This window comes from Ptychodera flava, chromosome 1 (assembly GCF_041260155.1).
Source record: "Ptychodera flava strain L36383 chromosome 1, AS_Pfla_20210202, whole genome shotgun sequence".
NCBI lineage: Eukaryota > Metazoa > Hemichordata > Enteropneusta > Ptychoderidae > Ptychodera > Ptychodera flava.
In genome coordinates, this window is record NC_091928.1 from 42,918,548 (window position 1) to 42,942,156 (window position 23,609).

Below are 23,609 nucleotides of genomic sequence, written 5' to 3' on the forward strand. Positions count from 1 at the left end.
TTTTCCAGATTATTTTCAAATTCAATTTCAACCAAATAAAGTCAATTAAATTTACGGGGTAAAATATCCATATTGCATATTAAATTCATATTGTGACAGCGCACAGGGCTGCTGAGTTCTTAGAAGAGGAATCAAAAGGTGTCGACTATAGACAGGTAAGAACAATTTAGAACTTCACAAAAAACAAGTACTTTTAAATGACTGAAGGAGTTTTCTGTCCAGAAAGTACATATAAACATAAAACTGGTGTAGTTTTGCACGACATGAAACGGACAGCGTTTATCAACTCATTGCGAACAGTTGGATTTATTTATTTATGTCCACTCGTTCACTACATTTCCATGTTCACTGGCAAATTAATTTGCTCAAATCGGCAGGTGACACAGACGACATTGATCATTATGTCATCACCATCGCCAAAGTACAGTGGATCACTGATAATGGCACAAAAAGAAACTCCATTGAACTTCTGTTTCAAATCTTACAGCTTCTCTTAAAACACCAAGACGCCTTACAGGCTGCCAACGTTTTCCCAGACACCTTCTTTGATCCACTGTGTCGACAAGGTACGACTACAACTATACCAGTGATCTTTATTATCTGTCCTGCAATCCTAAAGTCTCCAGATCATTCAAGACAAACGCGTCTCCTCTTTCACTCGTCAAAGTTCATTGGCTCTTTCACCTAGTCAAAGTTAATTGCAAAATAGAGTGGTTGTACTAATAAAGAGGTAGAGAAACCATAGACAGTAGAGAAACAAGCAGCAAAGCATAATGTAGAGTATGAGAATACTTTTCTTGAGCTAGATCGCATTATACTTAAACCTCGCCCACTCTTTCCACAGGTGCACATCAAAATTGCCATCAGTTCCTTGAATCTGTTGTCGTATTTTTTGGAGGGGAGGGGGGTCGACATAAATCGGACCAGATGCACTCTTATTTGAAACTCAAAAAGACCGCTACCGTTAATGTTAACTCCCGTTGGAGAGGAAAATCGGTATACAAATTCCTTATCGCCGTAAAGACAGCATTATTCACCCGGATTTCTTTTGATGCTACTTGAATAAGAAACCGGTATCAACCATTACCATGTCAGTCGTATTGTATTATTTCATTCTCAACAGAAAAATATCACTTCGTTTCTGACGCCACTCACTGGACGCCTTTCCTCAAGGCAACCATTGATCATATTAGGAAAACATACCCAAGACCATGGGATGAGGTAGGGTCAAAAGTTTGGCATTAGACTCATCATTTCCTGCTCATTACGAGCTCTCCAACATGGAGAAGGTACACGACTTTCTGTCTGTCTAACTGTCTACGTCTTTCTTTCTGTCGTCTTTTCTTTCTGTTCTTTCTTTCTTTCCTTTCTATATGATTGTTTTTCTTTCTTTCTGTCATGCTTTCTTTCTTTTCTTTCTTACTTTGTTTCTGTCGAGTTTTCTTTCTTTCGTTCTGTCTGTTGTGCTGTTTTTTTCTTTCTTTTTATTTTATTTCGTGACTAGAGCAAATTGAGAGGTTAATGTTACAAAACTAACACACTCAGCTTTTACTCTTGTTGATCGTAGCATGCTGAGAAAATGGTGGTTTTCCTTCTCGGAGTGGCGTCCCACCAGGTTGCCGATGTGTCATGGCACAGCCAAGTTATCAAGCAGGGATTCCTTACAACCATGGGCAAGGTAGGCCCGGAACATGAATTATCAGTCTTGAGAGTGAAATTATACTAATCGCCTTTCATCCACTTTCAAAATCCATTCGTCGACCGCTATCCTCTTTCAACTTACAAGTATCATTCATGATTCAAAACTGTCGGCAGTGTAACGATGACTCAATAAAATAAACAGTAGTTTGTTACCTTGACGACCACGGAAATCCACAGTTCCATATCTCTTTGTTTCCCAGGTAAACTTTCATGGATCCTTTCCAGATGCACATCAAGTTGGTGATCCAGGTACGTATCTTGTAATTTTTACTAGGGTGTAAATAAATATACCCTGGACATTACTGAAGCCATCTCTCTCTCTCTCTCTCTCTCTCTCTCTCTCTCTCTCTCTCCTCTCTCTCCTCTCTCTCTCTCTCTCTCTCTCTCTCTCTCTCTCTCTAACTTATGATGACCAATTTTGACCAGTTTTTCAAGTGTAAATTCCTGTTCTACTCCCCAAAGCATTTTTGAATACTCTCTATTAAACTTTTCAACATAGCATGTATACTTGAATGTGCACTGTTATTGTTTTTACCTGAAACCAGTCTAGACTGGATAAACATTCACTGGTCAACAATAGCAATGCAACCCGTTGAACATATACATGTATCTCAACATGCTTTGGAGAGTAGAATAAGAAATTAATTTACACACAAAGAGTGAAAAATCATCAAAAGTTACAGCTACTGCCCTAGTAAATCGATAAGCATATTGACGAAGGTATTTTGTGGTTTTTTTATCAGCCAGTGACATGATCAGTTATTTTGAGTTTGATATGAGTTACATTGACGTCCTGTCTGAGTGGTAAGTAATGCCTTCTAGGTACAAGGTAAGTGCGCCATCAACGTCACACTATTCGCTAGACATACTTGGTACTGTGTTACGTCGAAATGCCGAGCACTACAAGAAAGTCATGCGGCCGTAAGAAAAAATGGAAATAAAGTGTCCAGATCGAAAGTGAAAGACTTCAACTTTTGATCAAATTTTCCTCATGAAACTTTCAAGCATTCTCTTACCAAATCAACAATAAAATTCGGGGGTTACCGTGCAAAGTTTCGGACTAGCGAAACAAATCACCAAACATTTTGCGATATTTGAAATTCAAAATGGCCGCCGTCACTGTGTAAACTCTATGGGAGAAAATAAGATTTGAATTCTCGAGAAACTAAGACGGTGAAAGTTTTCCTTTCTCCAAGAGCTTTAAAATGAGCCCCACAAGTGGTAGATTGGGAAAGAATTGTAGAAATTTGAGAGTTCGAAATCTGTCCCCGAGGTGTGTTCTACATTAAGGTCACAGATGGCATGTAAGTTCATTCCGACTTCGGTCTGTAATACATGTATCAACTTACTCCTGAACGACGAAATGATGGCAAAATACACAGTAAGTACGTCCATTAATTACGTAAAGGAAGCGAGAAAAAGTTGCACAGATTTGGTGAACAAAGTATATCAACCCATGTCCAGCATATATAAAATTATGTGTGTACGTTCGAACGTCGAGGTATGAATCTACCACGGTCCTTCTATATGATATGGGACCGTGAATTACAAACAGCGCGCCCTTTGCTCTCGCGCAACGCTGTTATTTGTTTGTTTGTTTGTTTGTTTGTTTGTTTGTTTGTTTGTTTGTTTGTTTGTTTGTTTAAATTCAGGTATATACCAGTGCAAGACCTGGTGGCCATATACAGGGATTATTTCCATAATGACACAGTCGACGCGGCCATGTTGGAAGAATGCACGGCACTGATGTTTCTGGAAAGGTACCGAAACACAAGTTGTAATGTTCATGATTGAATTGTCTTCTGAGACCAATCGCCCTCTTTCAATAGTTTTTCTCGTTACTTTGTTTTTACATGACTTGCTTGTGAAAAATGCTGCAACAACTTTTCAAAGATTTCTACGTGCTGTTCAGACACAAAGACGATGTCACAAACTCTGTCACACAAATACGCCTTTTTTTGCTCACATTATGCATTAGTTACCGATTCCGTACAAACTATGGCTAACACTTACATCCATAAGACTCAGAGCAGTGACTATATTGCCTTATAAATGAACACTCGTGTCCGCGGGACAAATCGGTGACGACAGAGGGTATTCTTTTGAATTGAAATAAGTTAAGAAGAAACCAAAACATCGCCAGAATTGTCGCAAATTGTGACTTTAGTTTGTTTGTTTTTTTTCATTCTTCGGAACAATTCTAAACAAGCGCTTTCTTCGTTAGGGTTACTGTAAATTCATTTTTAACGATAAACTTTTCTTTCTGCCTGTGATTACAGACTTAGTGAGAAGCTGATTATGGCTAAGGTATATAGCAATACCGATAGTCTTTATTGTATCACGTTGTTTTGTGTTTATTGTTAGACTTTACGATTTGCTGACCCTTACTACATGATGGGTTTGAAAAAAAAACCCATCTCTAACCGCTTTCGAAATTTGAAAGATATGAAGATCCCATTATCCCATATTAGTTCCAATCATGTTTTCCGGTGATAGCATCATTAGCAATTGATTGTATATTTTCAGGCTTTCCCATTTTTCATCGGGTCGTCTCCTTATATCCTTGAAGAATACCAGACACACTTCCTGGGAGGAGTTGATGACATGGCAACGTGGACCCAAAACGTCTGGAAGGAGATGGTTTTCATGTTAGATCACGGAACCAGGTATGCAAATGATACCAAAAACGAACATGACTGAAAAAAACAGGCGGTTTATCACCGGCACATCTTCTCCTATGAAGTTTATGAAAAGGAGTTTCTTTCCATTCAAGGTAGTATGCACCTCGAAAATGAAAGAGCCAAACTATTGCTCAAACTTTCCACAGTGAAACGTTCAACCATTCACTTTCAAAATCAAGAATAAAAATCAGGCGTTTGGAACAAGAGAAACAGTTACGTAACATTTACCGATATTTGACATTCAAAATGGCAGCCATCCCTGTGTTAATTCTATGGGGAAAAATAAAATATTATATTTTTGAAAAACTAAGACGATGAAAATGTTTCTCACACTAAGAGCTTCAAAATGAGCCCCTACAAGTATTAGATTAGATAAGAATTGTAAAAGCCGAGTCCGAATATTTGTCCCCGAGGCACATTCCAGAAAATTTCTGATAGGTAATAAAGATTCATGAGCTGCACCTTTGAATAATGTGTTTATCATTCTTGTTCTACAAACTAAATAACGATCCAAATCTTCTCGTAAACCACGTTGAAATAGGAAGTATTATCTTTTCGAACGCATCGTACTCTGTACAATTATGAAATCATCATGATTGACAAAGACATTGTAGTCCAGAGCAAAATTGATAAAATCACTGTTGACAAATTTCCAAATCAAGGGAAATTTAGTCGTTAAGAAGAACAGTGGATATTACACGTACCAATAAAAACTGGTCGTTTCGACACGATTTAGGAACGTTACAAGAAACCACATTTCAAACACAAAACAACCAAAAGTCACATCTAATAATTCTTTTGTAAAACATCAAACAAGAGGCGATGTGACACGGACCTGGAAATAAATTAATCCAGGCTGGCCGAAAAATTTCAAAAATTACAGTTTCTGTAGACTTCAACTGAAAGACTGAAAGATAGACATATAATACACACTGCCGCAGCTTGGTGTCCCCACAGCTCAAGAAACATTTTCAAGAGCGCCCTCTATGACAGCCTGTTTCATCTATACCTGTGGTACAAGAGAAAGCACATCATAGAACTCGATGAAAATTTCAAGTTTTTATTCGGGGAAAGATAACATTCATGCAATGCAGATTTTTCGATAGTGGCGTCAAAATTGTCTTGTCCGTATTGCAAGCGCCGAGGCGTTCAACAAAGTCGTATTCTGACATTTTTCACACCTGCTATCTTGTTCTTCAGTATGTGTGACCTCCCTGTTAATCCGTTACGAATCAAATGCAAGGCCAACGCCACGACCACGCTGACGGAGTTAACAAGAAACGCACACACCATCAGACCTGTCTTTCGTGAAATCAAGCAACACTCATTAAACATCGACGACGTCATCATAAATAGAACAGACAAAGGCATTCGAATTTACCCGTCTAATGAAATAAAGGTGATCTTGGTTTCTGTATTGTCATTGTCATTACCTTTGTAGAACAATTCTATCACGGAATTACGATCTCTACTTAATATATTGAGTTCCTCTATATTACACAATCAATTACCGATTTGTCACTCAGTGATTCTGAGAGAGAGGGAGAGGGAGGGAGGGAGGGAGACAGAGACATAGACAGACAGACCGACAGACAGGACCGACAGAGACACGGAGACAGAGATAGAAAGAGACAGAGTTAGGGGAGTGGGAGATGCTGCCATTTCTTTTTAAAATGAGCTATATTCGATGTTTTATATATTATAAAATACAAAAGCTGAAAGTGGACCTTGCAAATTCAAATTGAATCATATGTTATTTGTGTTAGTGGAGATCGTAGTCCTGATGAGTACAGATACGTATACAAATGGATACATATGTTGCACATACAAAGACATACAGGAAGACAGACAGACAGACAGATAGACAGACACACATATGCCTGCCTACCTACCTACCTATCTTCCTACCTACATACATACATACATACATACATACATGTGACATTTGTTGATGGCCATATGCAGGTTCAATGCACGCGTGTTATCGTACTACATAATGTGGAATATACTGGCCATCGCCAATTCTTTAGAATAATGTGTAATTGGTGACATTTTGGTATCATAAAAAATGCAAATGATGACAGTTTGATCCAGTTTTCAATAAGATTGTATGTATCGACATTATATGACGTCAATGTACACACACTGAAAATCGAGTTTCAAAGTGACTGTGTCATTGTTGGACAGATTCATAATGTGGCATCGTTTTTTTAACCCCTAGATATTACAAATGGATGATAGTTTGGTCCAGTTTCCAATAAGATCTTAATATGTTTGTCAAGTCATGTGACGTCAATATGCACTCGCGAAAATTACGTTTGAAATTCACCGTTTTCTTTTGTAGGAGAGATTATTATTGGTGAACAGTGACCATAGCAACAACCATATCGGTTACTCTAAAGATGCTAGTGTGGTGTATCCAACGGCAACGTATTACGTCACCACGCCCTACGCACATTGCGGCACGTAAGTACGTCTTCCCTTCAGATGAGTGAATTTTTCATTGTTCGACCTACATATATGCGTGTGCGTGTGTGTGTGTGTTCAATGGTATATTTTCACTCACGTAATCAGATTTAAGTTAATTGGCAACTCGGCTACATTGCCCCATGGTCTTTTCTGTGTTGTAGTTGAGACTGTTGAATTTAGAATTGGTGTCACGCATGAGTGAGAGCAGAAAACCTACTTTATTAAATACATAAGGCAACCTTTGTTATTATATAACTACTGCTATTTTTCTCCTTATAACCATTTTATATATTATTCAAAAGGATATGGCATACCAGCAGGTCCTAAAAGCGCCGTCTAATCATCGTCGACAAGTACCCAAATGCAGTTTTCTCGTGACGTCATTTATACATAGGGTGTTAAAGGTATATTTTCACCTGTTCCAAATTTGTCACAGTTACCATGGAAAGAGAAAATCTAACCAATCACAGATTTTAAGCGGGTGGCCGCTTTTTAAAAACAGCGCCCTCACATTGGCATTTTGAATACCAAGGAACGCCCCTTTGACCATATATGGGCATATTTAGATTACACCTGTAATCTAAATATGCCCATATATGGTCAAAGGGGCGTTCCTTGGTATTCAAAATGCGCATCTGAGGGCGCTGTTTTTAAAAAGCGGCCACCCGCTTAAAATCTGTGATTGGTTAGATTTTCTCTTTCCATGGTAGCTGTGGTAAAATTGGAACAAGTGACAGTATACCTTTAAGGCATTGCAAAATAGCTGTCTTCATGTGATCAAAGAAGTCTAAGAAAATCTATCGTATGTCTCAATCGGAGTTCTTTTTCAACAATATGTCCTGCCGAATTAATCTTACTGTCAGATAAAGATTTGCGTATTTAATCCAACAGGGCCTTGATCACCGGAGATTTGAACAATGATGGCCATACGGATTTGATTATCGGTTGTCCTGGATACAGTGTCCGTGGCAACTATCAGGTTGGACGCGTTTACGCCATCTTTGGTTCCAAAAATGGCCTCCCCATGAATGATATAGACTTAAACAAATCAGCTGATATAATACGACAAGGAGTTCAGGTAAAGTAGAACTCATATATATATATATATATTATATATATATATATATATATAATATATATATATATATATATATATATATATATATATATATATATATATATATAAATCACTTTTTATTTCATAATCAATAAAAAGAAGATACACAATAAAACCCAGGTCCTCAGCCGAATATGAGAAAGGCAAAATGTTCCTCGAACTGGCAAGAGGCAGGGCAAACAAAACAATACAATAACAATGAAGAACATGACGTATAACATCTTGCCAAAAAAAAAAAACAAGCAATAAAACATTTGACAAGGAAAAACCTGCGCAAAACATAAGCAAATCTGTGTAATACAGATGAACATATAGATTGGTTGGTAAATGTACATATACAATGCTATTTAGTAGTTGCACTTTTGGAAGAAGACAATATTGAAGCCTCACACCATGATGGTTCATCTTTGGCATGAAATAGGCAATAGCTTGAGATAAGGCATAGTTTACTGATATCACGTATCACTGTTTTATGCTGTTTACTTAATTTCAGTGCCTTAAGAAGTTGTAGAAGTCTGAGTTTATTGTCTGTCGTTATTTGTCCTCTCGACCCGACTTCAAAACAAATGAGTTCAGTCGAATAACCTTGAGTTTGTAAAGAGTTAACAAGATGGGAATATTTCATGCATTTGTCATTATGACGTCTCTCGATATTAAATTCAAATGGTACTGTCAGTTCAAAAATGATCATTCTTTTTACATTACTGAAAAGAATAACAAGATCAGGACGGTCAGGTGTACGTAAAACATTGTGCGGGATGGTACCTTTTGTATGACCTGGTAAATCGGCGTTAATAGATAATGTGTCCATAACTGATGAAGAACAAATTTCAAAAATATAATTCAGAATATTATTATGTCGCCACGTGTATCTATTCTGTTCAAGCATGATTTTGCAGCCATTCAGAACATGATGAAGGGTTTGGGTATTACCGCAAAGTTTACACTTTGAGGAAATTTTCTTACCCCATCTATGTAGATTATTGAACGTTGGAAGACAGTCAATAGCTGCTCTGACTGCGAAGCTGAGGATTTTTTTTGGCATGTTATAGATAATGCTTCTCCATGTAATGTCTGACTTTTCTTCTGCAAGAAGCGCCAGGAATTTTCCCTGAACAACCAGAGATTTTATTTTATCCATCCAATGACACTGATATTTTGTTGTAACAATTTGTTTGATGTTTTCCTTCACATGGTCCCACTTACTACCTGTTGCTGCATTAACAGCATCTGTTGCTATGGCAGCAGCTTCAATGTTGCCATATGATTTCCTACTATAAGATTCCTCCGTGCTATTGTGGCATTCATGGCTGCCATAACCCGGTCATCTGCCCTGATATGACAGTGTGCTACAGTATGTGCATGACATTCACTGTACACCTGGGAGATGAGCGGAATGGCAAGCCCCTGTTGACTGTAAATAATTGCCGAAGTGGCACCATGAGAAGGAATATTTAACCACTTTTTGATATATTTAGTTGTAATACTATCTAGAAAGCTTCTTTGTGATTTTGTCAGATCATGTACAGTTAACATAAACCTAATTGAAGAAAGCATATACTTGGAATATACATGCAACTTATATTCAGGTCTTACTAATGAAGAATCAATATTTGATAACATACTGGTAATTTTGTCTTTTACTAAGGCGAAAGCCGCTTGTGATGTACCTGAATAAGTAATCCATGAACCAAGAAATTTTTCGGGAGCGTCTTTAACCAAAGCTACTTGACTATCGTCAATATAATATGGCACAGCTTTAGCCTGACCACTGCAAATTGAAAGGGTCTTACATTTAGATGGCTTCAAATGTAGATTCATTGTTTTTGTAATCCTCTGAACCTCATCCATCAATTTCTGATGCTTACGCTTGTTATTTGTTACAAAAATGAAATCATCAGCGTATGGAAGGGTTATGATTTTTTGATCATTAAGAACATAACCATGGGATTTTTCAAATTGTTTGAGATACTGTATTATTGGATTGAACACGAGAATGAAAAGAACAGGTGAAAATGGATCACCTTGAAACGTGCCCTTTCTAAATGCAAAGTGGTCAGACTTCCAACCTGGACCTTGAACATAACCAGAAAGTCTACTGTATAATCTATCAACATATTGTACAACAGCTGGCGGGAATCCATTCCTCTCAAGAGTGTGTTTGATTAACTGATGACTAACTGAACCAAATGCATCGGCTAAATCAAAGAATGTTACATGAACTGTTCTCTTTTATGTCTAGCATCAGCAACAATTTCTGTTAAGCATCGAGAATGTTCAATGCAACCACTGATACCAGGTAGAAAAGCTTTCTGTGTTGTATTGTCAATGAGATTGTTCATTAAAAGGTAGTTTAGTGATCTGTTCGTTAGTATCTGATGATACATTTACCAATACAAGATGTAAGAGCTATCATTCGAAAGTTAGACGGGTCATGAGAGTCACCACCTTTATAAAGCAACGAATACGGCATTGAGACCATGATTCTGGTGGATCACCATAATGGAGCTGTTTTGTGAACATAGTTGCTAGAAATCGATGAGTAGTTGGTAGCTTTTTAAGAAGCCCATAAGAATTCCATCATCACCTGGCGCCGATTTAGATTTCTTTGATTTCAAAATGTGCTTAACATCTTTGGTCTAACAGGACTTAGATCAAATGACGTATTTTGTGTTGTTAGTATCCAGGGGAACCAAGATATTGTGTCAAATTAATGACAGCTTCATTAGCATATTTTGATGGATAAAATGCAATTAGCCTCCTGTTTTGTAAATGTCGGTTTTGTTGGTACAGTTGTCAATCACCAGCGGTACATTTTTTTGCAAAAGCGAAAAAGTTATTTCTATAGAGTTTTTCTTGGTGAATCGTCGACTTATCAATATTATTTGCCCTGTTCTGTTTCTTGAGGTAACTTACGATCTTGACCGCTTCGCGAAAAGCTTTTCTGTCTTCTTCCGTGCCATCCGTACCATATGCCTTTCTTCGCATGCATTTTTTCTTTCTTTTGGCTTCAGTCAAAGTCTTTGGTTCATGGCTTCGATAATACGAGCTCTTTTCATTGTCCACCAGCTCGGGTTTGGAAGACAGGGAAACCAAGTAACACAGTGAATTGTTCCCCAGCTGTTTTAGGACTCATTTGATTCTGGCAAAGTTCAAAGTGCATTGGGTTTATGACATCTGAGAGCTCTTGGTTATATGTTGACCATTGGTTTATACTTAGAAAGGGAATGTCGAATTTCAAAGGTGCGGCACAACAAAACAATGAAAACAAAGTTACTAGAACAGGTGTCACCGAGCTAGCCATTATGAAAATTCCGATGAGGTGGGCAGGCAATCACGACAATAGAAGATTGAAGCACTCGCTATACCGACAGAATCTGCACGTATTTGCGTATGGGTACAAACCCACCTGTCGTCACAAGAGTTCTTCAAAATTAGTAAAGTGAAAAAGCCAGAGTTATATATTTACATCACCGTGAATTTACAAGTTATTCTTGAAATGACTTCGGAATTTTACTAGACGGCGTGTATATTTTGACGAATATAATTTTGAAGATATGTTCACTTCCGATATGACCACTCTTCGTAGTTGTTATGTACTGTCCGCTGTATCCGCCTGATTCCGGACTGCTGGAATTTATGTGTGTTTCCGTGCAGTAGAAACAATCTTCGCACAGGTAGAATTCCACACACTCTAGACACTGAAATATTGTGGCATTGAGCAAAATGTTTCTGTAGCAACTGTCGCAGATAATATCTTCTGTTGACATGTTTGGGTAGACCAGTATAAGTAAATCTCTGTTTCTCACCTAGTATTGAATTGGCAATGGAATAACAGCGTGAACCACGAGGTGATACAGGCAGCAGGCACGAACGTCGAACCACGAGGTGAAACAGGTAGTAGATGAAGTCCACAGGAATATCAGAAAACTGGTGTTGAAATAGTCCTTACAACCCAACGAATAACTTCAGTACATACAGTAGACAGGATACACAGCAAACCGAAGAAAATAACCATAAAAGTCAAAAACTAAGGTGAAAAGAATAAAAATTCACAGAGCGAACGACATACGATGCTCACTGGACTCAGACATGCGCAGAAATTCAATGTGGTTTGAATGATATAGACTTAAACAAATCAGCTGATATAATACGACAAGGAGTTCAGGTAAAGTAGAACTCATATATATATATATATATATATATATATATATATATATATATATATATATATATATATATATATATATATATATTATACAGATATAGATGGATACATGTCATATAGATGGTATACACGCATGATGAATATTGATGAATATATGATGAATATTAATGAATATAAAAACACAAAGATACACACATACACACGCGTGTATGTGTTGTGACTGTTTGTCTGAAGATTGCAGGATATATATTATATATATATATATATATATATATATATATATATATATATATATATAATATATATATATATAAGTATTTTGCATGGAGATTTCTTTCCTAATGCTTATTATATATTTATTATTATTGACATTATTATTTAATGATACTGTTCGTGTAGTTTTCTCATTCAAAGTATATATTCCATTTTCCAACGAATTGGCATAGATATGTTGCTTCTCTCTTTGTAACAGTCAATAACATTATACATTTTCCAGAAAAATGGTCGTTTTGGAATGTCAGTGGCTATTATTGACATCAACAAGGATGACGTCGCAGATTTGGCTGTTGGCGCTCCTTCCGTCGGTTCAAAGACACTGACGTATGAGGTGAACAAAAATTTGGTATTGTAGAGTATGTATGTATACATGCATGCATGCATGCATGCATGCATGCATGCATGTATGTATGTATGTATGTATGTATGTATGTATGTATGTATGTATGTATGTATGTATGTATGTATGTATGTATGTATGTATGTATGTATGTATCTATGTATGTATGTATCTATGTATGTATCTATGTTTGTATCTATGTATGTATCTATGTCTTTGTACGTACCTGTGTACTATTTTATGTTTACGAAAACAGCAACCACAGTATCCAGAATTCACAACGACAAGCAGATCTCCGTGGATAAGTAAAGTTCATGGAAACTCACTAAATTCCTAATAATTATCCATAACGCGATGCATGTGCTTTCATGGGCTATTCATATTTTTTAGCCGATAATTGACTTTATACTCAGGCTTTAAGATACATGTATTTGTCATTCGGTCACACCATACAGGGTCAAGTTTACGTGTTCTACGGAGAGATGTCCTCTGGCAAGTTTCAACTGTCTTCCCGACCTATGTTGACCTTGAATTGCACGGTATGTAACAGGGTGCAGAACAGCATCTTTGTCATCCTTTGTTTGCATATTGTTTTAAGCTTGGTTTTGCGGCTGTATGCATGTGCAATATATATTTCTATGATAATTCAACTGTTGATTTATTGAGGAGGGGCACTGAAACACCTTTGAAACGGTTAGATCCACGTAACGAGATGCTGATATCAAAGACATGCAGCATTCCTAATCTGTCTGTCATTCAAGGTGACGAGATGTGAATCGTTAATGTTAACAGCAGTTTCCATATTTTTCCTTACAAGATGTATCCGTTTTGCAATTTGGGCTGGTCTCTCGCCAATTATGGACCGGACCTTGTTATTGGAAACCCTTTAGCAAATATCCCGGATGGAGAAGCAGTTAGTGAGGAACGTGGTTTTGTGGCAATTCTGAAAGCTGATAAAGAGTTCATTAAAACGAGTAAGCATAAAATGAATAAAATATTGTATGATTTCATTTTTCTTTGATTTGAGTCCTTATCTATGTTCTGTGTTATGAGATATTGTACTAATTAATGCCTTAACTAATAGAAAGTAGGTGACGATTTATATTCAGGTTGTTTGTCGGCGTGGAGCTCTCCTGAAGCACAACTTTGACATAGGTGTTATTTTATTCATGACGTTCTGTCTTCTGATAGGTCATCTAGATATTGGCGGGAATCCATCACATCTGCTGCAGATTCTAGCAACTGGAGATATGGTGTGTAGAATTTGAAACAAGCAAAAGTAATAGTGAGCGCAGCGAGAGCGACCTGAATTCAGCACAATATATAACACGAGAGAGAGAGAGAGAGAGAGAGAGAGAGAGAGAGAGAGAGAGAGAAGAGAGAGAGAGAGAGAGAGAGAGTTTATCTGTATTCCTATGGCTTTGAAAATATTGCCTTCCAGTCGTATACATTGGTGTTGCAGTTATGACTAGGTATTTGTCGATAACGTGAAATAAAAATTGTCATTCGTCACAACCTTCTCGACAATGGACTTATATGACCAGATGACCTCCGAAGAAAAGCGAACATTTATTTGAAAATGCTTCTTTTCAGATAGCTTTAATCAGATGAAAATTGCTGCCCATGATGATCGCCATTTTGAAACACGTCAACTCACGCGAGAATTGACGAACATTGCTCTTAGGATGCGCCTTTTGTGACATTTAAGTTTAGACCGAGTGATATCTAATGACCCACTCGAGTTAAACCTATTAGATGTTATCAGGTACATCGTATACAAAAACGAACATTCAACTATTAGAGAAGGACCATGTTATTACTTATATTCCGACAGAAAATACCTTTTCGTCGAATATGCTTTATTTTCTTCCAGCAATATGGTTGGATGGGACATGACGTAAGTGTGGTGAACGTCACAGAAAAGGAGAATTGGCTTATGACGTCACAACCGAACTACCGTCTTTGCAATTTATCGTAAGTTCTCGAAAAATTTCTATTATTGTGTATAATCTCCAGCGACGATTTCCAGCCCCCTGTTATGGATAATATGTGGCATCGATATGCTGTAGTCTGTCAAATAATGTGAAACATATACCTTTAAGGGGGCGCTGCACCCAACAGCGTATTTTGCTCAAATCACTTTTTTGCAAATTTTCTTTCAATTTAAATAATTTTTTAACCCAAGATTAAATATGGTTGGGTTCACCTTATAGCTTGTCAAACAGTTGTAAGTTGCGTGATAAAGTAGTGTTAATGTATGTAAATGTATGCAAATCACCCGATTTCCTGGCTTCTTTTTCCTCCCAATTTTAAAATTTCCAAAGAATTTAACTCCACTCTGGCTGGGTCAAATTTTCTGAAATTTTCACATTATGTTCTTTAAATGCTATATAAAAAAACGACTATTTTGTTTTGCAATAAAGTTCTTACATTTTGAATAAGAGGCATTTTAATTTTGCTTATCATGTTTTTAATCACTTTTTTGAGTGTCAGTCTTTCAACCCTTGCCATTTTAGAATGAGGATAGATAATGCAAAATAAAATAGTCTTTTTTTTCTAAATATACTCTTCTTTCAAGTGAAATATTAGATTTCAGAAAATAGTGTCAAGTTTTTGACTTAAATTAATTTTTATCATTAATACCAAAATTGAGGTTTTTTACCCCAAATATACACCCTCTTCATCCTTCGAGTAAACTATTGCTACCATACTAAACTTTAGGGTCTCTGCTTTTTGAAAATATATAGTATGAGGGGGTTTCCTTGTCATCTTTGATGAGAAATATTGCTTTGAAAAACAAACTGTGTTGGCAACACACAGCTCCACCTTAAATTCGAGTGTAAAAGAGTTTTCCAGATGACGAAACTTTTCACATCATAAATTGCCGCGGTGTTTTTCCTTTTCTGTCTATGTCTTTACACAGTACTGACTGTCCATTTTCAAAGCAAGACACGCAGAGTGTCGGTAAACTCAGTATTTACTCAGACTACTCACATCACTCCGTGTCATCCGGGTCATTTCACAATATCTTCAACGTCACCGGAAACGTTGAGTTCGCCAAGATGGGTTCGTCGGTCGACGTAGGGCGGTTATTTGGCGACGAACGAAGGATAATGGCTGTTGGTGCCAACACACTCGGTAAGAACACAAACTGAGTTTCTGAAAGATTCATAACATTTAAGGGATATAAACTGTGACATCGATAGTGCAGCAGTATATCTATACCGGTTCAGTTTCTATCTCGAATCAAGAAGGCTCATTTTTAAAATGTCCCAGATGGTAAATTTTCATCATAGTCCGCCGTATTTGATTTGATCTTTGGCGCTTCCCTGCCTGCAGTTCTTCTGTGAAAAGAAAACATTTGCGTGCTTTCAAACCGCGCACAGTTACAAGTAGTGTCGTTTTCCCAAATTGAGTGATTGACAGAAATAGAATTACGAGTTTCTTAAAGCAATAGTAAGTGGTAAGATTGACGGGTTTATTTCCGTTTTTCCGTGAATTAAGGGACCGTTCAGTTTTTTACGGCCGGGGGGGGGCGGCAAAATCTTGTCGCCGGTGTTCAAAAAAATATAGACCCCCCCCCCCGCATTTTTCGCGAAAAAATGATGACCCCCCTTTGTCAGACGAAAAATTTTGATGACCCCCCCCCCCCTCCCCGCTGAAAAATAACCAAAACCCATATGTCAAATTTACCCGCACGGTTTGGATTTGAACTCCGGTACGCGACGCACTTTATTCGTGTAGCAGAGATGCCAGTGCACAAACTTCTCAGCCACATCCATGCAAACGTCTGTTAATTAGGACGACTGTAAGGCAATTTTGAACTTCATTTCCATAGACAACTTATGTCCATGGACATTGTATAAAGTAAACTTTATTGGAGTGGTTCGCCAAAGGCAGCCCTCCGGTTAAGAGGGTCATGGGCCATTACGTAAAGTCAACTTTATTCTAGTGGGCCACCAAAGGTGGCCCGCTGGTAAAAGAGGGTCGACCATGGCCATTGCACGAAGTAAACTTTACTGAACAGGGCCGCTGAAGGCGTCCGGCCGTTAAGATGGTCATGGGGTATTACAATAAAGTCAATTTATTGTAGTGGGCCGCCGCCGGTAAAGAGGGTCGATCATGGCCATTGCATGAAGTAAACCTAATTGGAGTGGTCCGCCAAAGGCGTCTGCCCGTTAAGAGGGTCATGCGTAATACATAAAGTATAGGATAAAGCCCGAGTACGAGGGCTCTTCTGGTATATAAAGTCCAACCCAACGTTAATGTCGAGGCCGCAGGCCGAGACATTTTATCGTAGGGTTGGACTTTATATACCAGAAGAGCCCGAGTATGAGGGTTTTATCCGACTTAAAAACTATCGCCCCTAACTGATATATTTTCGTTTTCAATGTCTTTACGTCAACCGTCCCCTTTGTCAATGTAACATGTTTAGGATATGAATTAAAACTTTTATTTGTGAAATAGCCTTCCAATGTAATGGAACATCCTATAAATGCCCTAGGGCACATTATATAAATGCCCTAGGGCACAGCAGATTTTGTGTTGCAGCTGGTTTCCGCTGTGTTACCAAATTTGAATATTAAAACGTACCAGATGTCTACAGAATATGACATGTTCACTTTTGATTGGACAGTACTTTACTACGGTGCTGTCATTCGTTTCTGGAATTTGGTGACCAAGGCTTTACGAGTAGATAAAACACCCTGAATTGAGCACTCTGATTGGTCAATCAACAGTAGATAGTTTTTAAGTATATTTATTGTAGTGGGCCGCCGAAGGCGGCCTGCCGGTAAAGAGGGTCGATCATAGCCATGGCATAAAAGTGAACTTATTGTAGGTATTATGTTTTTGAAAATGTGTGACCCCCCCCCCTTTCCTACCAGTGAAAAAGTGATGACCCCCCCCTTCTCGGATTCCAAAATTATGATGACCCCCCCCCCTGGATTTTGCCGCCCCCCCCCGGGCCGTAAAACTGAACGGTCCCTAAGTTTGTTCTCTCGGTCTGCTCCCTCAGTATAGTAAGACACCCAATATCAACACAGCTGATATATGTCTTAATGTTGACAAATTGATTTCTATCTTGATCTCCAATTATTTTGTAGACAGAAAAACAAATGCCGGTACTAAATTTGCATACTGTCTGACTCACAGTGTCCTGGTGTGCCGAGAATACGTGATGTTTCAACGCAATTATATGAGCTGTCGATACTGGGAACTAAAACTTTGCAGAAAAAACTGCCAGGGTTTATGTCACCTGGAACTAGGGATTTGATGTGTAGATAAATGATTAAGCTACAGAGCTGTCGGGGAAAATTTATGAAAGTGCAGGAAATTTGCCACGCTGGCATTATTTACCCGCGATTCTCCAACGAAAGAACTTTATCGATGATATTTCTCTCTAGATCAATCACTGATACTTAATAATATTTCTGCCGTGTTGAAGTTAGCTTCTGTTAGCTCAGCTGTGATCAAAATGGCGATATTTGAAAGGATTTTGTCGGCAGATCTCTACGCAAATGCCATCAGACCGGCCGGGTGCACTTAAGAGCACGTATAGGCGTACGTCCGACTCCTTGATTTATTTTTCACAGTATTTTGTTTCGTAATGTAATATAATATTTATTATATCATTTATCAATGAACTTATAAAACACTTTGAGAAGTTCTATGCAGACTTCTACTGAAGCGTACCATATGTCAAGTTGCAAGGCAATACAGGGATACCAATTAATAATGTATTAAACCGATCAGTTTCTTCAATTTGTCAGATTGGACGGGCGGGCGAGCGGACTGAGGAACGGGCGGTCGGTGCATTGTTTCTTAGCTGCTCGGCAGACAGGGAACTTTTCATTCGTTCACACTTGGGCAATTTGAAAAACATTCAGTTTGCAGGTAGAGAAATGTGATTCCGTTATTTGGGATTTGCCGATGGCGAGGGCACTCAATATGCAAAGCAAGCAGTGTGAAGATTTTAGTAGAGCTGGGAGGAGGGAGCGAGGAGGTTTCCTGATGGGAATTGGCAGAGGGGAAAGCAGGACGGAGGGGAAAAGTTTCAAATCGTAGTGGGCAGGGTTGAGGCAATTACAACCAGCGTTCACGCCACCCATTGTGTTCAAAGTACATTCAAAACATTAGCATGTAAAACACTTCTATTCCCAATATCTCAAAATCGTCAATTTTTACCGTCCCTGCCAGTAGTCGAAGCAGCGTTGAGTTCTTGCTCTCCATACATTTCAGGCGTGTATACGTATGGTGTCCGAGTCGTAGTCGGAGTTTCTGTACATGTCAATCCTACATCGATAGAGGTCGCTCTAACATGAAGAATTCGAATTCTGTAAAATCCCAATTCTCCCGCAAGAATGAATTCTGCTTGCGCGAACATGTAGTCATCAGATTCAACGTTTATGGCAATTGTAACATGGCAGTTTGGAAAGCAAAACGAGAATTTGTTACGTTAAATCGTCAAATGAATTTTAGAAGAATAAAATAGAGAGTAATAGTGTTGAACTGTGAAATATAACGTTGAATTGTGAAACTGTGAAATGGTGAAATCACAGGTCGAGAAGTAGAATGTAGAATAGAGTGTAGAAAGAGACGCAGAATGTCCAGTTGTATAATTGAATTCAGAATAGTAAAATAGAAAGTAGTAATTTTGGCGTGGATTGAACACCACAGTACACGAGTAGATTAATTGCCCGCTTGGCTTTCCAGTTCCAACACAAGCATAAAACATCATGTTTACGACAATATGTCTTATAGTCATGCTTTATGATGTTGTTTTTCACGGAGAAACGTGCTTTCAGACATGTACAACAGAATTTGCTGAAATCTATTTTCACTTAAACCTACTTTTTTAAAGTTACAGAGAGGGGGAACAGCGAACTTTGACCTCGTCGAATCTTAACAGCGTTCCGTTACCATATATCACGTGTTTAGAGGTTACTGTACATGTTAAGCCACAGGGTGCCGGAATATCAATGGCGAACTTAAAACAGATATCCTCTTATCTGTCCATTTGCAGATATATCTTGATAAAGAGCATTATTTACATTTTTGTATGTTGTATGTCGACAAAAATCAATGCCATTTCGCATCAATCAGCAGTGCCAGGCATAAGGAGTCATTGAGGCTTGGGTTTTGATAGAGTAAGCTTACATAGCTAGAGGCCTCCTGGGAAAACCTTGAAAAATGTATTTGAAATTTTGTTTCCATTTATCGTCACTTTCTGTCTACAGTTACCCTGCTCTCTCGTATTTATTCTATCTCAAGTTCACACCTAGACCGTGTACCAGCAGCTCATCCGGGATACAAGATATCGAGAAGCCTAATGCACATCCGATCGTTTACTGAATCTGTTGACGCCTCATCAAGTTTAATCTTATAACGTCCACACCCTGAATGCCAGATAACGCTGCGTGTTGACTTCACTAATTCAATCCGCTGATGGTGGCCGGAGATTAGTAGCATTGTAATAACAGCTTGTAAAACGCCTGATCGAACTCTCTTACCGTTCCATGTCGGTACAGCCCTATTCAACTTTGTTTTCTCGGGCGAGGTTTGATTTCTATAGAGTAGAATGATAATATTGCATAAACGACAAACAACTTTAGGTTTTCCTTGTCCTGGCGGTACTGTCCGGAGAAATGTGAGGGGCGTGTGAAGGCATATCGGAACCCATGCCTACTTTAGACCTAAAATTTCGTTCTTTTAGGACCACATTGTAGACCTTGTGATCTCTAGCCCAGGTCAAAAGTCACCGTAAAGCACTGTTAGGCGAACGCTGAGCGCAAACACAGCCTAGGCACACGCAAAGCGTACCGCAAATCAGTGGTCGCTGGCCAAGCAATAACTTGCCGAGAAACATTTACGGGAATAAAATAAAAGTGTTGATGAAAGAACATGTTTAATGTCAACTCATATTTTGAAAAGTTACTGAAATCACATGGACTGTGATGGAAAAACACCCTTATTAGCGTCAACTATTTTTGTAATTTTCAAAGAATTTACGTGGAATTTGTAAACTTATAGTGATATTATTTGCTAAAGCACAGTCGTTTGGAGAGCTATTCAGCGCTGGGACTATTCGCCCCATAGACGGGGTACAGAAGCGAGATATACACTCGTTTCTGTACACTCGTCTATGGGGCGAATAGTCCCAGCGCTGAATAGCTCTCCAAACGACTGTGGCTAAAGTTTTATTGGAGTGGCCAACTGATGATAAGCACGTTTTCTCATTCTGTAATAAGGCATTATACCAAAGATGGATTCACTGAATGATATCGACTGTTTACATACGTTGGTCATACTTAGTTTCTGTAATGTTCACACACTGAACACACACCCTGAGTTAAAATTTATATACGCTTTCTAAACATCAAAATTTGTTTCTCCTCTCGCATTTTCGTCTCAAGTAAAGCTGATTATTACCTCCAACTCAGATTTTTGCACGTTGCTTTCACCTCGTTGTAGACACCAAAGGATCAGTAATCGACATTCCAACAACATTCAAGCAAGCAGGAAGTGTCTTCTTGTATGACGTCACAGAGCTTACCGAGCTCGACAGCATGCCCGGCAAGGGCGCCCCGACAGAGTTGGCCCGCTTAGATGGCAATCGAAACTTCGCTCATTTTGGCGACAGTGTCCTGCTGGATGATGTAAACGGTGATAGCATAGGTAGGTGTTGGGATATTACGATGACATTTATCGAGATTAAAAAAAGCAAAGAACAATAGTATAAGAGTTTACAGCTTATATATTTGGGGATCTTTTATTGACCGGAAAAGGTTCTCTGAAGTGGAGGATAGAGCTTTAAAGAAACGTTTTATGACAGCTACGTATCGTTTCATTTGATTTGGTTAAAAGCAATCATTTGATGTCAATCATATTTAAACATGATGGGAATGCCTGTTTAACAAAGTGCCTAGTATGTTTTATGAATGCACAGTGGTAAATGGGAGATCAAGTTGACGGTGTCTTGACCATTCTGAAATAAAAAAACTCCGAAGGCATGTCTACACAACTAATGTTATTGTGACTCGGTATTTCTTTAAAGAGTTATGTTAGCGATATTACTCTCTTTTGACCTGAGAACTTTTGTCACTTTTGGAGTATAAATTTCGCACTAGCACTCTCTCTCTCTCTCTCTCCTCTCTCTCTCTCTCTCTCTCTCTCTCTCTCTCTCTCTCTCTCTCTCTCTCTCTCTCTCTCTCTCTCTCTCTCTCTCTCTCTCTCTCTCTCTCTCTCTCTCTCTCTCCAGACGATCTTGTTATCGCCTCCCCTCTGTACATCGACGATTTATCGGAAGAAGTAAAAGGAGGTGAGTATGACGCAGTTCTGACAAAGTGTAGCAAAATTTCATACCACAAACTTATATATATATATACACATGTTATAATTTTGTAAATGTATGTATATATTAACATGTTATGATGATTAAAATATATACAGATGTCTATATATTATGTATACATATATTATGTTTATGACAAACTGTAGCAATGTTTAAAATCATAACACAACAGGCATTTTACAATAAAAGAATAATTGTATAAGTACAGTACATAGTTTGAAATACGTATTTGGAAGTTTCCACGTCTTTATAATTTAAGAATAAGAAGCAAGTCACTAAAATATAAAATAGGTTACTGAACTACTTGTTGTAAAGTTGGCGATATTTACAAACAGTATCGTGTGACAATTCTGTCTAAACCATTATCTTATCATGTCGCTTTCACTGTGCCCACTACAAAAGTGCAAAATAATCATTTTGTCCTCAAACATACCATGAAATTGTTTTTATAGATATGAGGCACCGCGGAATCGTATGTTGAACAAATAGATGTGGGCCTACGTTTTAATAGAGATACTGACGCGGCCAAGGTCATTATCTTCTGTATGTATCTTCCGTTAAAACTGACGTTTATCGTGCTGTGTTACAATGTCAACTAATATTTTGTATATGAAAGTGCATGCTGCTTTCATTTCATATCAAATATAGCAAGGTTAGCATTTGCAGTCCGTCAGGCTTGCAACTCTTCCATTTTCTACCGTACAGGCGAAGACGGCCGGGTGTACATCCTCTACGGCGGGAAACACTTCCCGACCGGTCACGTCACCTCTGACTGTCCCGTTGGCGAGACCGTGCGTCCTTGTCCGGCGGCGAAGGTAAATTAGCCGGCATAACTGAAGAATACTGGGTCACATTCTCTAATATGGTTTAGATCAGCGCTCGTCTAAGGGAGTCTTTCCTGATATATAAATAAACCCTGCCCCCTAGGACAGTGTTGAATTGTATTACAGTTTGACCTGGGCCCAATATTCTGGAGTCTTACCAATTAGCCAACTTGAAAGGTCTTATTGAGGCAAAATTACGTACCCACATTTCCATAAAGTTATAAAGGAAAAATAGGAAAAAGCATGACGATGTCTACAATGTCACACGATGACACGTTGATTGTCTGCTACCCGAAGTATGATTTCATCATTTTGACGGGACTGTATTGAACTTTCCCAGACAGACCCCCACGGCATCAGCCGACCATAATAACACTAACAAGCTTGCAGAAAGCAGAAATATGCTAGGTCAAAAATAAACCAGATCATATATTCCATCACAGTAAACAAAATCTGTTCCCTTCCCACCATAGTCAGTTATCCATTATCATTGTAACAAGATAATTCCGCCAATAATAAATTCGATTTGATTGACCACGATGACATTTTGCCTTAGGTGACGACTGAACCCACTGAAAATCGATGCACATGGCGTAACACTTCTCATCATGTAACGTAAGATATGTATTGTTGATACTAATCAACAGCTTTGATTACGGTCGTTAAATTGAAACTTTAGAG

At 38.3% G+C, this 23,609-nt stretch overlaps 1 protein-coding gene across 1 annotated transcript; it reads left to right on the forward strand.

Annotated features, from left to right (window-relative positions):
• Window positions 1-316: 316 nt before the first annotated feature.
• LOC139145022 (phosphatidylinositol-glycan-specific phospholipase D-like) lies at window positions 317-21,818 on the forward strand. The gene is made up of 19 exons (XM_070715924.1): window positions 317-566; window positions 1,124-1,221; window positions 1,568-1,678; window positions 1,902-1,950; window positions 2,445-2,505; window positions 3,354-3,461; window positions 3,981-4,008; window positions 4,228-4,367; window positions 5,583-5,781; window positions 6,727-6,848; window positions 7,743-7,929; window positions 12,633-12,743; window positions 13,208-13,291; window positions 13,570-13,726; window positions 13,944-14,005; window positions 14,626-14,726; window positions 15,676-15,890; window positions 21,225-21,428; window positions 21,808-21,818. The coding sequence occupies exons 1-19, from the start codon at window positions 317-319 to the stop codon at window positions 21,816-21,818; spliced, it is 2,298 nt and encodes a 765-aa protein (XP_070572025.1).
• Window positions 21,819-23,609: the final 1,791 nt, after the last annotated feature.